General features: G+C 51.1%; 1 protein-coding gene across 3 annotated transcripts in view; it reads right to left on the bottom strand.

Moving 5' to 3' along the window:
* Positions 1-7,832, bottom strand: part of PDZD4 (PDZ domain containing 4) — a 29,779-nt gene extending 21,947 nt beyond the window's left edge. For all 3 annotated transcript variants that reach the window (XM_060086738.1, XM_060086739.1, XM_060086740.1), the window contains exon 1: positions 7,773-7,832. In XM_060086738.1, the coding sequence (XP_059942721.1) occupies positions 7,773-7,832 (60 nt within the window). The remainder of the gene's footprint in view (positions 1-7,772) is intronic.
* Between the last annotated feature and the right edge of the window lie 9,911 nt (positions 7,833-17,743).

The raw sequence follows: 17,743 nt of genomic DNA, 5'->3' as shown, positions 1-17,743 counted from the left end.
ACTCAAAGTGTAGTCTGAGGACCAGCAGCATGGACATCCCCCGGGAGGTTGTGAGTAATGCAGAATCCCAGGCCCCACCCTGGACCTGCTCAAGCAGATCCTGCATTTTAACAAGGGCCTCAGGGTAGTCATGCTGGCCCAGAGCACCCCCTTGAGGAACCAGGGAGGACTTGCACACACCTTGACAGGATTCAGACCACAGGCAAGTGCTTCAAAGGGTCTCTCCTCCCCGCTCTCACTCCACAAAGGGGAGTGGGTGGGTGGTGCCCATGGGGCAAGCAGAAATCTGATCCACCTGCCCTGGCCCCCTGCCTTTCCAGGGAAGAGCAGGCCTCTCGGGCACCTCTGAAGTCCTGCCTGCAGAGAGAGGCTGGGAATGAGGGATGCCCCACATGCGGCCAGTATGGAAAAGCAAAGAACTTCCGGAGGTCATCATTAAGATCAGTCTTTGGGACTTCCCTGGCAGCGCAGTGGTTGAGAATCTGCCTGCCAATGCAGGGAACACGGGTTCGAGCCCTGGTCTGGGAGGATCCCACATGCCGCGGAGCAACTAGGCCCGTGAGCCACAACTACTGAGCCTGCGCGTCTGGAGCCTGTGCTCCGCAACAGGAGAGGCTGCGGTAGTGAGAGGCCCGCGCACCGCGATGAAGAGTGGCCCCTGCTCGCCACAACTAGAGAAACCCCTCACACAGAAACGAAGACCCAACACAGCAAAAATAAATAAATAAAGGAGTTCCTTAAAAAAAAAAAAAATCTCAAACCCTTTAAAAAAAAAAAAGATCAGTCTTTGGGTGTGTGCTCACAGCTTCCCAGGCACCTTGGATGATGATGGAAAACGTCCTCCCACCCACCCACCTCTGGGCTAACCTGGCTGGCCCAAAGGCAAGCTCCCTGTGTCGCAGTAATCAAAATGATATCCTTTATGGAGTGCTTTTCATTTCCACTGCTCAAAGCAAGCATGAGGAAGAGACAGATTGCGCTACAAAGAGGCGAGACGCCTGTCACACCCAAAGCCGGCTCTGAGCCGCAGCTTCTAGATCTTTCTTCTTTTGACTTGGCTCACGTGCAAAAGGACCAAATGTGCCTCCACCTTGGCATGTGTCCATCGCCTAAGTAATCTTATACGTTACACTTCACAACTCAGGGCGCCTCTGTTTTTCTCCCCCTTCTTTCTTACTAGAAAAACCCTCAAAATAATATTGGACATTCTTCTGTCACTGGACATTAATTGTGACATGTTCATGAGGAATGCCTTCTCCATCCAATTTCCACGCCTTAACGCCTGACCAAATGGCCTGATGGCAGCAACTCCACCCCCACCCAAATGAGATCCCAGGGAACCCAGTGCCGCTGATTTCCCAATGGCAATGACCCCGGGAGGCAGGCGCTCTTTATTCCCATAGAGCAGGTGAAGAAACTGAGGCACTGAGCCAGTGAGCCGTCGAGTATCCCCACACCACACTGTCTTCCCTGGCAGGGATCCTGAAGTAGAAGGAAAGAAAGACCCACTCAGCCCCACCAGGGGCTCCTGGTGGGCTAAGTGCTCTCACGTGCTTTTCTTCCTTTGGTAGGTGTACATCTGTTTCTTGTTTTTAAAGCTTTACTGGGGTATCATTGCCATATGATCAACTGCACATATTTAGAGCGTACAGTTTGAAAAGTTTTGATATAAGGTGTACATATACATCTGTGAAGCCATCACCACAATCAAGATAGTGACCATTTCCATCATCCCCAAAAGTGTCCTCGTGCTCCAGTCTGTGCTCCCTCCCTTCCACCCATCCCTGCAAATACTTTCTGTCACTATAGATGAGTTTGCATTTTCTAGCATTTTTCTATCAATGGCTCAGACAGATCCACGTCATGGGGGTCATGGTGTCAGAGAGAAGGACACAGGCCCGGCAAGCAGGGACAACAGGAAAGGCTCTCGGAACGTGCTTCTGTGGTCTCGGTGTTAGGTGACCAGGCTCCCTCCCTTTCTGCCCTTTATGACCTGGCTTCTTCCTCTTCCTCACAATATGCATGACCCTCCCTCACTCAGGGTCATTTCCAGATTTTTCAAGCTCTCCCTGTGCCCCCCCCATGCCCCCAGCGCCCACACTTGGTTAAGTATCCTTGGAGGACAAGACTGGGATAACAGAAATGGAGCTGGGGTTCTGACATGCCTCACTTAAAGTGCCTGTGATAGACCACGTCAGTAGAATCAAGGGCCCAAAAACCACAGGATCATCTCAAGAGCCACAGAAAAAGCGTTTGACAAAACCTAACAACACTTCATGATAAAAACACTCAAACTAGGAATAGAAGGGAACTTCCTCAACCTAGATGTCATAGATGAAGAGCATCTATGACAAACCACAGCTCACTTCATACTCAGGGGTGAAAGACTGGAAGCTTCTTAGATCAGCAGCAAGACAAGGATACCCACTCTCACCACTTCTATTCAACATTGTACCGGAGGTGCTAGCCAGAGCAAATAGGCAAGAAAAAGAAATGAGAGGTATCCACGATGGAATATTACTCAGCCATAAAAAGGAACGAAATTGGGTCATTTGTAGAGACGTGGTTGGATCTAGAGACTGTCATACAGAGTGAAGTAAGTCAGAGAGAGACAAGCAAATATCGTATATTAATGCATATATGTGGAACCTAGAAAAATGGTACAGATGAGCCAGTTTAGTTTGCAGGGCAGAAATAGAGACACAGATGTAGAGCACAGACATATGGACACCAAGGTGGGAAAATGGTGGGGGCGGGGGTGTGTGTGTGATGAATTGGGAGATTGGGATTGACAAATGTACACTAATATGTACAAAATGGGTAACTAATAAGAACCTGCTGTATAAAAAATAAATAGAATAAAATTCAAAAAAAGAAAAGAAATGAGAGGTATTCAGATGGGAAAGGAAGTAAAACTATCCTCTATTTATATATAGGAAATCCTGAAGAATCCACTCAAAACAACTATTTGAGCTAATAAATGAGTTTAGTAAGGTTGCAAGATACAAGACCAATATAAAAAAATCGATTGCATTTCTATACAGTGGCAATGAGAAAAATGAAAAGGAAATTAAGAAAACAATTCTACTTACAATAGCGTCATAAAGAATAGAGTACTCAGGAATAAATTTAACAAAAGTGCAAAATATTGGCGAAGGAAATTGAAGACTCAGGGAATTCCCTGGCGGTCCTGTGGTTAAGACTCTGCGCTCTCACTGCAGAGGGCCCAGTTCAATCCCTGGTCAGTCCCTGGTTGGGGAACTAAGATCCCACAAGCGACGTGACAAAGAAATTGAAGATCCAAATAAAAAGGCATGCCATGTTCATGGGTAATACTCTCTCAGATTCAATGCAATATTCAATGCAAATTCAATACATACTTAATGCAATATTCAATACAAATTCAATGCAATTCCTACAAAATCACAGCTGGTTTTTCTGAAGTTGACAAGCTAATCCTAAAATTCATATGGAAACTCAAGTGACTCAGAATAGACAAAACAATCTTGAATAGTACAAAGTTGGAAGACCCACAATTCAAAAGTTACTTACAAAGCTCTAGTAAAAGCAATGTGTGGGGCTTCCCTGGTGGCGCAGTGGTTGAGAATCTGCCTGCTAATAATGCAGGGGACATGGGTTCGAGCCCTGGTCTGGGAAGATCCCACATGCCTCGGAGCAACTAGGCCCGTGAGCCACAACTACTGAGCCTGTGCGTCTGGAGCCTGTGCTCCGCAACAAGAGAGGCCACGACAGTGAGAGGCCCGCGCACCGCGATGAAGAGTGGCCCCCGCTTGCCACAACTAGAGAAAGCCCTCGCACAGAAACGAAGACCCAACACAGCCAAAAATAAATAAATAAATAAATGTGGGGTTAAAAAAGAAAAGCAATGTGTTACAGGCATAAAGATAGACATTTCTCCAGAAAAGATATGCAAATAGCCAATAGCACGGGAAAAGATGCCCATCAGGAAATGCATATGATGTCCCCTCAAACCCAGTAGGATGGCTATAATAAAAAACGTGTGTGGGGAGGGTGTGGAGAAACTGGAACCCTCATACACTGCTGGTGGGAACGTAAAACGTAAAATTGTGCAGCCCTTGTGGAAAACAGACAGCTCCTCAAAATACTAGACACAATTACCATAAGATCCAGCAATTCCATTTCTGGGTATATACAAAAAAGAATTGAAAGCAGGGACTCAAACAGATATTTGTACACTCATGTTCACAGCAGCACTGTTCACACTAGCCAAAAGGTGGAAATAAGTCAAATGTCCATCAATGGATGAATAGATTAATATTATGTGGTATAGCCATACAATGGAAAATTACTCAGTAATAAAAAGAAATTTAGTACTGATAACATGCTACAACATGGATGAACCTTAAAAACACGATAAAGGAAAGAAGTCGGACAACAAAAGGTCACGTATCGTATGGTTTCATTGAGATGAAATGTCTGGAACAGGCAAGTCCATAAAGACAAGTAGATTAGTGGTTGCCAGAGCCTAGGAGGTATTGGGGGAAATGTGACTGCTAATGGGTGCGGAGTTTCTTTTCAAAGTGATGAAAATGTTCTGGAATTCGATAGTGGTAATGATTGCACAACTCAATGAATATACTAAAAAACCACTCAATTGTATGTTTTACAGGGGTATGTGAATTATACCTCAATAAAGTTTGTTTTTTTTTTAAGTGCTGTGAACTATCGGGAGAAAAGGGTCTGGAACTCAAGACTAGAATAAGAGACTTGGGACTTCTTAACCTGGGTGTCAGAGACCTCTGGGGATCTAGGAAGGGGCCCCAGGGCGCCCCAGCAAAAGGAAGCCACATGGCAAGTGGTGTAGGTGTACTTGTGCATTTCTCTGGGCTGAACTGTATCCCGGTGGGGTTCCTTATTTTGGTAAGGTGCAGAGGCCACAGGTGGGTGTGGACAAGCCATGGAGAAGCCTCTCCGAAGCTGAGAAGCACCAGAGTTTAAGCGGGGGGCAGGCAAGGGGTCCTGGAAACTGACTGGTCTTCTGGGACAAAAGCTTCCCTCCCCTCTGAAAAGAGGCTGGGACCAGGAGAAGCTCCCTGCTGCGCCTGGGACGCCAGCCCCCAGACCCAGAGTCATCTGGGATAGTTAATGGTTTTCCCTGCTCTCCAGATTTTTTTAAATTCAATTCGTTTTTGTCTTCCCTTAATTTTTTTTTTTTTTTTTTTTTTTTTTTTTTTTTGCGGTACGCGGGCCTCTCACTGTTGTGGCCTCTCCCGTTGCGGAGCACAGGCTCCGGACGCGCAGGCTCAGCGGCCATGGCTCACGGGCCCAGCCGCTCCGCGGCATGTGGGATCTTCCCAGACCGGGGCACGAACCCGCGTCCCCTGCATCAGCAGGTGGACTCTCAACCACTGCCCCACCAGGGAAGCCCCTGTCTTCCCTTAATTTTAAAGGATAGTTCCTTTTTTAAAACTGCATCCATACTGTATAGCACAGGGAACTCTACTCAATACTCTGTAATAACCTATATGGGAATAGAATCTAAAAAAGAGTGGATATATGTATAACTGATTCACTTTGCTGTACACCTGAAACTAACACAACGTTGTAAATCAACTGTACGCCAACAAAAATTAAGTTAAAAAGATAAATTTAAAAAGTAAAATAAAATAAAACTGCATGCAGTCTCGGATTCTGTCCAAACTTCTGCAGGAGCTTTAAAAGGGAGCAGCATCCCCGGGGACTGGTCAGTGAGGGCTGCAGATGAGGAAAAGCAGAGGCGGCTGGCCTGAGGCCGCCCTCCTCCTGGGGAACTACTTGCCCAGGGCTTGGGGCTCTCTCTCCAGGAGAAAAGCCTGGCCCGGGACTTTCCAGCCCAGGTTCACCTCAAGCCTTCCTGCAACATGAAGCCTCCCTGAAGGCCGTCCCAGCCAGACCTGTGGCAGCCTCCCTGCCACTGCCCATGGGGAACCCGAAGGGTCACGGCAGCGTCGCCTCCCAACCATGGCTCATCTCGGGCCTGCAGTGCAGCGCAGGTTGCCCTCCACTTTCCACACATCCCCAAGGGACTGGCCTTTAACGAAGCACTACATCAATCCCTCTGGGAGGAAGTCAAGAGCCAGCCTCTTAGGATTCGCTTGCCATTTGATAGAATGATTCCAAGAAAGGAAGCAATGAGGACGGGATCCCACGGCCTCATCAACACACCAGTGCAGCCCACCTCCCGCCGGTAGCCCTGGTGCTCACTACTGGGATTCCACGGGACTGCTCGCGGTCCAGGCTGGGTCATTCCCGAACCTGATCCCATGATGGGGAATGGCAATGGCCAGGCAAGATTTTCAAACAGCTGGAACGAGAGATGGGAGGAAGCACGAGGCGGGGTGGGGGTGGCGGAGGCGGAGAGAATGGCAGAAAGAAGGCGGAGGGCCGAGAGCGGGGAAAGCAGAGGGCCCGCGCGTCCCGGGAGACCGGCCCGAGAGAGCGGACGAGGAGCGCCGCCAGGCTAGGCAAGATTCCCGTCCTGCCCTCCTCCCCTCCAGCCCAGGACGGTCAGAGGCTCTCAGCACGAATGCAGCACTCCCACGGGCTCCCCAATCCCCACCGCGCCCCGGCTGACGCCTGTAGGGGTGCCCCCTTTTCTTCTAAGGAGACCCCATTCCCCCAGCCAACACCTCTCCGACCTGCACTTGCTCCCCAGTCCGGACCAATAAACCCAGAGTAGAAACGTATACCTTGTCTGCGCCCGGTCTGCCCCTGAGTCCCGACTCCCTCTAACCTTGAACTCCCTCCACAGAGCCCTGGGGGCGTCTCAGACCACGCCACCCGGGACATTTCTCTGGACAGCTCTCAGAGCGCACACAGAAAGTACACACACGCAGGGCCGGAGGAGCCTCCGCGAACACACAGACGGGGCACAGGCACGCACTCACGAAGTCACGCCACGCACAGGCAAGGAAGCCGAGCTCCGGGTCCGAGAGCGCGACCTGGAGTCTCCCCTCCCTCCCCGCCGAGCACTGCCCGGTACACGCCCCCCACCGCCCAAGACCCCAAGGCCCTGCGGGGCCTAGGGCAGGCCGGGCACCGACTCCCGCAGACTGCCCTTCTGGCAGACCCGGCGACAGCCACTCACCCGAGGCTCCCAAGGGCTGGGAGCCCACCGTTTGTCTGGGCAGGGCCGGAGCGGAGAGTACGTGCGGGGGTAGGTGCCTGACCCTGGCCAGGCGGCGGCGGGGTCCCAGGGCGGCCCGCGCGCTCCAGTACCCCTGGCCCACGGGGACCTGGATTTGCCCCACCCGGACCTGGATTTGCCCTGCCCCACCCCACCGCGCCGCGGCCGCCCCGCTCCCTCCTCCGCCCTAGGTCCACCGGGGCTAGCGAGTGCAGGGAACGGAGGCCGTTGCTATGCAACCCCCATCCCGCGCCGGCGCCGGCAACAACGCGTTTCCCGGCTCCCGGGCCCGGGGTGTATGCGCACAGGACCTGGGCTGAGCCCAACTTCCCGACCCGGGCCGATCTGGACCCAGGGCTCGCGTCCCAATCAATGTACTCCGGGCGAGCCAGGGAAGCACCCCGCACCCCTACCCCCGCGCAGGGACCCCCCATCTTTGCCTGGTTCCCACGGAGCACCAACACCCAGCAGCCCCAGAAACTGAGGGCGAGGATGGCTTCCTACCTCTTCCTCTTCGAGCCCTCGTGCCCCTCCACCCGGCCCTCCACCCGGCCGCCCTCCCCCCGGGTCAGCTCTTCCCCAGGTGTCGCCCACGCCCCTCGCCCCAGCTGCCCAGCCGCCCTACCTGAAGCATCACTTTGTACTGCTCCTCCGGTTTCTGGACCACGCACATATTACATCCCATGGTGCTGGCCGGCGAGGGAAGGAGGGCGGGAACGGGAAAACGCCTTTCACTGGCCCGTGCGCGGGACCTCGGGTCCCGGCCCAGGGCCGGGGGCCATACCCTAGCGCGGGGGGCGGGCTGCCTAGCGGGGGAGGGGGGCACGCCCCCAAGGTGGGGGCAGCTCCACGCCCCTCGGGTTAACTCTTAGCTGGCTGAGGCCAGGCGCGGGCATGCTCCCTTGCACCCGGCCAGGAAAAAAAGGGCAGCGGGGGATGGGAGGGCGCGCCGGGCGTTGCTTGGCTACGGCCCCCCAGGAGGCGCGGGGGCGCGCCAGGCCACTGGGGACCGTCAGGGGCCGTAGGCCGCGCGCCTCCCCGCCCGCGGGGCCCGCCGCTGCCGCTGCCGCTGCCGCCTCCGGCTCCCGCCCATGGCCACCAGCCCCGGGAGCCCGGCCCTCGCGCTTGGCGCCGCGGCCCGGCCAGCCGACTGGGGGGCGGCGGCGCGGCTGCGGCCCCCGCCCGCGGCCCAGGCCCGCGCCCGCGCTCCCGCCTCGCCCGGCCGCGCTCCCGGCGCCTGCTCTCGGGCCCGCAGCCGGCCCCGCGATCTCCAGCTCCCGCCCGGGACTTCGGGCACAGCGCGCGCGCCCGCGGAGGCGGCGGGGGAGGGGCGCGGGGACCGGGCGCAAGCGCGCGGGAGAGTGGAGCTGGGCTGGGTGGGAGAGCGAGCAGCTGGAGGCCGCGGGAGCTGGCGCGGAGAGCTGTGGGCGGGGCCTTGACGGGGTTGGAGGGGGTCCCCGGTTCCCCGCGATCCCCGGCGTCCGTCTCCGAGCACCCGGCACAGTTTGTGCCGCCCGCCCTGTACCAGCCCGGGAGAAGGGGATCCTGTTTGGAGCAGCGCCTCCCGGGACCCCCCAGAGAGCTCAGGGCCTCGGGAGGGGGGTGCGATTTCAGACCCTTTCCCAGTTCCTCCGCGCCGCATCCCGAATGCCTCTAGCCCTCCGTCAGGTTGCCCTTTAATGAGTGCTTCTCTCCTTCAACTTAGCCGTTCTCTCGTTGTCGTTGGAATGGACACCTTTGTTAAAATTTAAAAACAAACAAATATTTTTTAATAAGAAGGAGAAGAAAAAGAAAAAAGCGTGAGGTGGGGTGGGTCCTGGGGAGAGCCGACTAAGGGGCTTGGGATGCCCTGGGGCCCCGGCGCGCATGACTGGGCCCCCTGGGTCCGCTGCCTACCTGTGTCTCTCAGCCACAGCCTGCGCTCAGGCACACCGCTTTAACGTTGCCTCCATCTCTACCTCTTCTCTCCCACAACCTGTCCTGCTCTCTTCTTGGACAAGCCTGGAGAGGGAAAGCCTGGGAAGCAGCATCGGATTGAGGGCTGGGTTCCCATGGGGTGCCAGGAAGAGCTGCAGAGCCCAAGCCCTCTGGCTGCAGATCACTTGATTAAATTGTTGCATGCTTCATTTCCAGGCTTTGGCAAGTGATAAAATCATTAACCACACAGGGCCGAAGGCCCCTCCAAAGCCCTTCATTCCTCCCTGACTCCTGGTTTAGAGAACAGGAATCAGGAAGGGTGGGCCTGCCTGGAGTCTGGAAAAGGAATGTGGGTGTTCCAAAAAGCAGACCTTGAGACAAGACAAGGGCTGGTGTACAGGTTGCATATGTCAGAAAGTGGTCTCAGGGGAATGAGAGCCATTCTAAGCATACATTATCAAGTTGGTTGGCACTTGAAGCTGCTAGGACTTGACTCTGCTAGGGGCTGGCTGGATAGAATTGTCTCCCCGGACCCAAAGAGGAGACTGCCACACCACAGAAGACCACGAGCCCGGTGGCTTAAAACAACAGAGACGTATTCTCTTCATAGTTCTAGAGTCTCCAAATCCAAAATTAAGGTGCTGGCAGGGCCATGCTCCCCCTGAAGGCTCTAGGGGAGGGTCCTTCTTTGCCTGTGCTTAGCTGCTTGGTGGCTCTTAGCCATCTTTGGTGTTCCTTGACTTGTAGCTGTATCGCTCCAATTTTTGCCTTCATCTTCATATGACCTTCTTCCCCATGTGTCTACCCTGTGTCTGGGTCCAACTTTCCTTCTTCTTTACAAGGACACCAGGGAGTTCCCTGGCGCTCCAGTGGTTAGGACTCCGTGCTTTCACTGCCGTGGGAAGCCATGCTGCGTGGCAAAAAAAAAAAAAAAAAGAAGAAAAGGCACCAGTCATTGGACTTAGGGCCCACCCAAATCCAGCATGACCTCCTCTTAGCTTGGTCACATCTGCAAAAACTCTAATTCCACATAAGTCACATTCACAGGTACCAGGGACTGGAACTTGAACTTTTGGAGGACGTAATTCTACCCACTACACATCAGCAAGTCCAGATTCCGAGCCTGCAGAAATGGACTCTGCCTCTTGGTGGGAGGAGCGACAAAGTCACACTGGATAGGAACGTGAGTGTCTGTGTAGACCCACATGGGAGGGCTTTGTGGACATTTTGCCATTGACCATACCCTCCTCCATCACCCATTCTAGATTTTCCTCACCCTCAGAAGGCATCTCCACGGGTCTAGGTGATTTTCATGGAGGACTGAACCAGATCTTTATCCACCACAGGTCAGAGCGTTTCATTGCTTTCCCCTTGTCAGGCCACCAGCGTGCAATCGCCTGTTTACAAACACCGAGAGACACCCTAGCGAATCCGTGTGTCACGGACATACTTCTTGCTGTCTTGCTAGCTCGTGATGTACCAGGATCCACTGCCCTGCCAATACAGCAATCTCTTCTTGAGTGGATGGTCCCTGGGTACGAGGAGCTCACAGTGACCAGATGGTAGGTTTCATTTCAAGTTCTGCAGAGCCCTTACCGTGAGCCCTGATGGAAGCAGTACCCGCCACCCCAGAAACCACGACCTCTGGCTCAGGAGGGCCTAAGATTTCAGAAATGGGGAGCACAGATTCCCCAGATGGGTCACTGGGAATCAATGGGAGAGCAGCCAACGCTACTCTCATTCCTTGGTTCACAGCACCATGGATTCTATCTACTGGGGACACAGCACCACAGCACTATGTATTAACCATTAACTCAGTGCATTCGTCACATTATGAAGTAACGCTCTGCAGCCCCACAGGGTGTATTCCCTGAGCTGACATCTTTGCTGAGCAAGACCACTGGCTCCCATGGTCATGTGCCTATTGTCACACCTCCTTTCTCGGAAGAAGAGTGCCTTACTCTGAAGCACTGTTACGTGGCATACTACGTAAGCCCTCAGATTGCTGGCAGACACGCTACGCACAGGAAGGCCAATCCACATCTGGAGTACAACCCATTACTGCCCCTTCCAGTGTGGAAGGAGCCCAGTGTAATCACCCTGCGTCCAAACAGCTGGCTGGTCCCCTGGAGGAATGGCATCACATTGAGGGCTGAGTACTGGTCACTGCTCCAGCGGGTTGGGCGCTCAGTGGTGGCAGAATCAGCCTCCTTGGTGAGAGGAAACCCTAACTCTTGGGCCTTGGCAGAACCTCCAGCCTTTCCACTGCAGCCACTGCCTTCATGGGTCCAGGGCACCGTGGAGAAAGGCCAGCTGACCTCCGCAAGGCAGAGACACAGGACCCACACCCTCTTCCCACGCACCCCTTTCAGTGTGCTAGCTAGCTCCCAGGCTCTTCTCCAAATCTTCTAGTCTTTGACTGTGATATTGTGAGTTATGATAAGAAATATATATACTTGGTCTTTGTCCCTGTTTCTGGCACAGAGCTCCTAAAACTCTTGGAATCTCCTAAGTGATGAGAGCTATAAAAGTGTCTTTGTTAAGTGAATGAGGTGACTTTGGGACCCCACCTGAGGATGGGGGATGGTTGCCAGGGGAACCAACCAAGTGATTAGAGGGTTGGGATTTTCACTTTCTCCCCCACCCCGCGCCTCTGGGGAGGGGAGAGGGGCTGCAGGTTGAATCAATGGCCAATGGCCAGTGATTTCATCAATCATGCCTGTGTGAAGAAGCCTCCATGAAAACCCACCAGGACTGGGTTCAGAGAGCTTCTGGGTTGGTGAACACATGGAGGTGCTGGGAGAGTGGCCCCTGGTGAGGACGTGGAAGCTCCGGGCCCTTTCCTCAGGCCTCGCCCTGTGCATCTCTTCCATCTGGCTGTTCCTCAGTTATATCCTTTTATGATAGTCAGTGATCTAGTAAGTAAAGTGTTTCTCTGAGTCCTGTGAGCTGCTCAACCAAATTAATTGAACCCTCAGAGTGGGTCGTGGGAAGCTCCCATCTATAGCTGGTCAGTCAGAAGCACAGTTGACAACCTGAGCTTGCAGATGGCATCTGAAGTGGGGGGGGGGGCAGTCTCATAGTCTCGTGGGACTGAGCCCTTAACCTGTGGGGTCTGATGCTATCTCCAGGGAGACAGTGTCGGAATTGAGTTGAAGTATAGGACACCAGCTGGTGTGCAAGAATTGCTTGGTGCTGGGGAAAACCCCACCCCCACCCCTTGGAACTGGGTGCAGAGCCCTTTCTACTGACCCAGTCTTACTCGCCCTGGGTCCCTGACCAATCAGTTAAGTTGTTTTCCATGGACACCTTTAACTCAGGCCATAGCTCTCTCTACCAAGTGGACGGCCAAGTGTATTGCTCACTGGGGGGATTTCCCTCACCTCTGTCCCCGAGGGCCACCCTGAATGGGACCATAGTGAGACAGCAATCCAGCTTCATTAGTACCAACGTAATGCGGTGACCCGTCCATGAGCCGGGCCTCAGTGCTTCCCCGCCACGGGTTAGTCACAGGGAACCTCCGCCCATGAGCCCACAGGTGTGAGCTGAGGAAGAGTACAGTGTGACATGTGGGGTCTTGACTACCTGTCCATGTACCTGACCCATGTAGCCTTGGGCCCCAGTTGGGCCTGGTCTGGAAGGTGCCATCTCCATTGGATCGCTGCTGTGTCTGCCAGGCCGCAGGGCTCAGTGGGTCTGCCAATACTCAGCTCGTGATGGGCAGCTCTGGTTACACAGGCACTTGATATCCTGGCATCAGGCTCTAAGTCTGGACCACGGCCCAGTAGCATGACAGCAGCTGCTTTTTTTTTTCTTTTTTTTTTTTTTTTTTGGCTGCATTGGGTCTTCGTTGCTGCATGCGGGCTTTCTCTAGTTGCAGTGAGCGGGGGCTGCTCTTCATTGTGGTGCGAGGGCTTCTCATTGCGGTGGCGTCTCTTGTTGCAGAGCATGGGCTCTAGGCGCGCTGGCTTCAGTAGTTGCAGCACATGGGCTCAGTAGTTGTGGCTCACGGGCTTAGTTGCTCCACGGCATGTGGGATCTTCCCCGAGCAGGGCTCAAACTCGTGTCCCCTGCATTGGCAGGCAGATTCTGAACCACTGCGCCACCAGGGAAGTCCCAGCAGCTGCATTTTTGAGTGCTGAGTAGCTCTGCCACAGAAGATATGGCCTTGCTTCAGACCTTTATGGGTCTGTACTGGGATCCTTCTACAGAGGCTTCCCACAGACTCCCCCCCAGCATCATTATCTACCATGGACAGATCCCCTTGAGCCTTTAGACTGGCTGCATCTTATAGCCCTAGTGGCCTAGCAGCTTGCACTGCAGCCCAGATCTTCTGCAGGGCCCTTTCTTGCTCTGGACCACTCTCAAAACAAATGACACCTGTGCATCTCAAGACCTGCTTATAGACATTCTACCAATTCAGTGATCTACCCAGCATCATGCCAAATAAATCCCTTTTCTTGCTTAAGGTAGAGTCAGTTTCTTCCTGCAATCAAAAAGTCCTAACATGCAAAACCCTCTGAGAGTGTGGGAGAGGAAGATCAGAGACAGTCGATCGATCAAGGAGCAGCTACTTTAATCTGAGCTCAGCAATTCAGCAATGAGGAGGAGGGTGGAGGGATGCCCCAGCACGGAAGGAGGGCAACAGGTATGGCAGGCAACCAGGCTGGAACAGAACAGCCGGCTCAAGAGACAGACATGGTGAGGGCAGTCGCCACCATAATCTCCATGGCCATTGCAGCATTCTTTAACCTGAAGACCAAATACCAAGGTGAGCCAGCCCAGGTTCTTATCTGGATTGGTCCTATCCTGTGACTCTGTGTTTCTTTCCCTCCATGCCCTGCGGAGGACACCATGTCACCCCACAGAAAGTTTGCACTCCAGCTCACCCCTGATTGCTGCAAAGAGGTCAGGAAGCCAATCCCCTATTTTTCCAATGGATGTACGGTCCCTGCCTGGTCCTCACCCCAGCCCTGTCATATGCCCAACTGGGAAGCCCTGTTTCCCAGTAGTCACTCATGACCTTGTCCACTGACATCCCCAGAAGGGAGCTCCCAGGGAAGCAGAGGCCAGACCACAACCCAGAAACTGTCCAGCTTCTCATCTCTGGAGAGTCTGGACTCTTTGCTGTCTGTCATCCTAGAATGAAGAGATTGCACTCTCCTAATTCTTTGTGTTTGCCACTCTATTTTCCACTGCTCGTGTCTTTGATGTTGTAAGCCAAAGAAGTCATCACCAAACGCAAGGTCACCTAGATGTTCCTCTAGGTTATCATCTTCTAGGATTTTATAGTTTGGCATTTCATGTTTAGGTCTACGATTCATTTTGAGTTAATTTTTGTGAAAGGTATAAGGTCTGTGTCTAGATTCATTTTTTTGCATGTGGACGTCCAGTTGTTCCAGCACCATTTGTTGAAAAGATTATCCATTCTCCATTGAATTGCCTTTGCTCTTTGTCAAAGATCAGTTGACAGTAGTTGTAAGGGACTATTTCTGCTATTCCATTTTGCAAAGCTGAAAACCCTGTTGATGACATGGAGGAAGCAAATGGTGGGCCCAGGGGGCTTCTCATGTTCTATATGAGAACATGTCTTGGCTCATGGGAACATAGGTATTTGCTTTTCTAGTTTTGTTCTGTTGTTTTGTTTTTTTAATTCAGATGCACAGAATTGGATTACTCACTATCCACCAAATTTGTCCACTCAAGGCCCACTTTCATTTTGTTTATTTGAAAAATAAGCTTATTAACACCTACTAAGCCAACACCCAACCCTGACACAGGACCGTTACCAGTAACTTATGTATACCATCCTGACCCCGCCTCCTCCATGCCACACAGTGACCAATAGGCCACAGTTGGATTTATCATTCTCTTGCTTTTTAAAATTGGGAAAAAATATGTATAACACAAAATTTGCCATTTTAACCGCTTTTAAGTACAATTCAGGGGCATTAATTACACTCACAGTGTTCAACCATCACCATATCTCCAAAACCCTTTAACCACCTCAAACAGAAACTTTGTACCCATTAAGCAATAGCTCTCCCTTCCTGTCCCTGAGCCCCTGGTAACTTCTATCTACTTTCTGTCTGTATGAATTTGTCCATTCTAGATATTTCATATAAGTGGGATTGTATAACATTTGTTAGTTTATTAGTATTATTTTTTAATTTATTATTTTTGTTTGCATTGGATCTTCGTTGCTGCACACAGGCCTCTCATTGCGGTGGCTTCTCTTGTTGCAGAGCATGGGCTCTAGGCGTGCAGGCTTCAGTAGTTGTGGCATTCAGGCTCTAGGGCGTGCGGACTACAATAGTTATGGCTCACGGGCTCTAGAGCGCAGGTTCAGTAGTTGTGGCACACGGGCTTAGTTGTTCCATGGCATGTGGGATCTTCCCAGCCCAGGGACTGAATCCATGTCCCCTGCATTGGCAGGCAGATTCTTAACCACTGCGCCACCAGGGAAGTCCCACGACTGGCTTACTTTACTCAGCATAATGTCCTCAAGTTTCATCCATGTTGTAGTGTGTGTATCAGAACTTCATTCCTCTCTATGGATGAATGGTATCCCATTGTACGAATGGACCACATTTATTCCTCTAGTTATCTCTCCATGGATGCTTGGGTTGCTTCTCCTTGTTTTATCATATATGCTTTCAGTTTAGCTTATTTTTGAACTTTATGCAAAAACTATCTCATCTGTAGTCTTCTGTGACTTGCTTTTCTCCCCTCAACATTATATAACTAAGACTTTTCCCCATGATGTTTTTTGTAGCTATAGGTAATAGGTAACAATAGGTAATAATGCATAATTTATCTACCCATTCTCTTGTTGAAGGGCATTTCAGTTGCTACCAGTGGGTTGTGTGCAGTCTCCTAGTATAGTGTATGGAAGTTTCTCTTGAATATGTGCACATATTCAAACCAACAGATGAGGCCTAGTTGTTTCCCAAAGTGGTCCCGCCAGCGCACCCTCCCACTAGCAATGTATAAAAGATCCTTTGGGATCTACATCTTCTTCAACTCTTGGTATTTTTGCCAGGCTTGTGGGTGGAAATGGTCCCTCACTATGATTTTGCATTTCCCTGATTACTGATGATGGAAGAAATGTTCACATATTGAGGTCTGGGGAAGTCATTCTGGCTTATGCATGAGTGCATTTGAATTTGAGGCTAACTAAAACAGCCTGTTTGTGGCCTATCGAACATACGTTGTCCATCTGCTTTATTAAAGAAAAGGGTGCATTGACCAGAAGTAAAGAACGTCAGTGATAAAAATATGAAATGCCTCCCCTCCTAGAACTCCTTTGATTTGATAAGACTCCCTTCCCAGGTGCCAAGGCCATACGGACTCGCTGTGTACGTGCTGGTCTGTTTTTTTCTTTTTTTTAAACCTTGAAGGAATGTATCCTTGACTTGTTTGATGTTCTTTGTTCTGACAAGTTCTAAAACTGTGCTGAAAACCATGCCTCTCTGGAGCAGTTTCTCAGAGTTATATGAGAGGCTGTCTTCCAGGCTAGAGTCCTCAGTTTGGCTCAAAAAAAACTCTTTTCTATTCCTATTATAGATTGTTTATTGATTATTTTCGTCGACACTAGTGAGGCAAATATTTTCTTCCGTGGTTTCTTGGCCATTTGCATTTTCTCTTCTATGCTACACCTGGTTTTGACTTTTGCCTTTTTTTGTATTGTTTTCTTTTTCCATTTGCTTACTGATTTGTAGGAATTGTTTGTATATTCTGGATACTAACCCTTTGTCAGTTACAAATATTACACATATTCTCTCTCAGTCTGTGGCCTGCCTTTTCACTTTCTTGAAAGAGTCTTTGGTAAACAGAAGTTCTCAATTCTAATGTAGTTAAATCTACCAAAAAAAAATTTTTTTAATATATTTATTTATTTATTTATTTTTGGCTGCACTGGGTCTTTGTTGCTGCGCGCGGGCTTTCTCTAGTTGCGGCGAGTGGGGGCTACTCTTCGTTGCGGTGCTCGGGCTTCTCATTGCAGTGGCTTCTCTTGTTGCGGAACACGGGCTCTAGGGCGTGCGGGCTTCAGTAGTTGTGGCTCGCGGGCTTAGTTGCTCCACGGCATGTGGGACCTTCCCGGACCAGGGCTCAAACCTGTGTCCCCTGCATTGGTAGGCAGATTCTTTTTTTTTTTTTTTTCTTTTTTTGAATTTTATTTAATTTATTTTTTTATACAGGAGGTTCTTATTAGTTATCCATTTTATACATATCATTGTATATATGCCAATCCCAATCTCCCAATTCATCCCACCACCACCACCACCCCACTTTCCCCCTTGGTGTCCATACGTTTGTTGTCTACATCTGTGTCTCTATTTCTGCCCTGCAAACTAAACTGGCTCATCTGTACCATTTTTCTAGGTTCCATATATATGCGTTAATACACAATATTTGTTTTTCTCTTTCTGACTTACTTCACTCTGTATGACAGTCTCTAGAGGCAGGTGGATTCTTAACCACTGCGCCACCAGGGAAGCCCCCAGAAAAAATTTTTTTAAGGATTAATGCCTTTTATGTCTGGTTTAAGAAGTCTTTCCGTACCCCAAGGTCAAAAAGATACTTGCCTATATTTTCTTTTCTTTTCTTTTTTTTTTTTTTTGGCAGTACACGGGCCTCTCACTGTTGTGGTCTCTCCCGTTGCGGAGCACAGGCTCC

The sequence above is a fragment of the Mesoplodon densirostris genome, chromosome X (assembly GCF_025265405.1).
Source record: "Mesoplodon densirostris isolate mMesDen1 chromosome X, mMesDen1 primary haplotype, whole genome shotgun sequence".
Taxonomy (NCBI): domain Eukaryota; kingdom Metazoa; phylum Chordata; class Mammalia; order Artiodactyla; family Ziphiidae; genus Mesoplodon; species Mesoplodon densirostris.
Note: the sequence above shows the minus strand (reverse complement) of the source record. Positions and strands in the feature narration are given on the sequence as shown.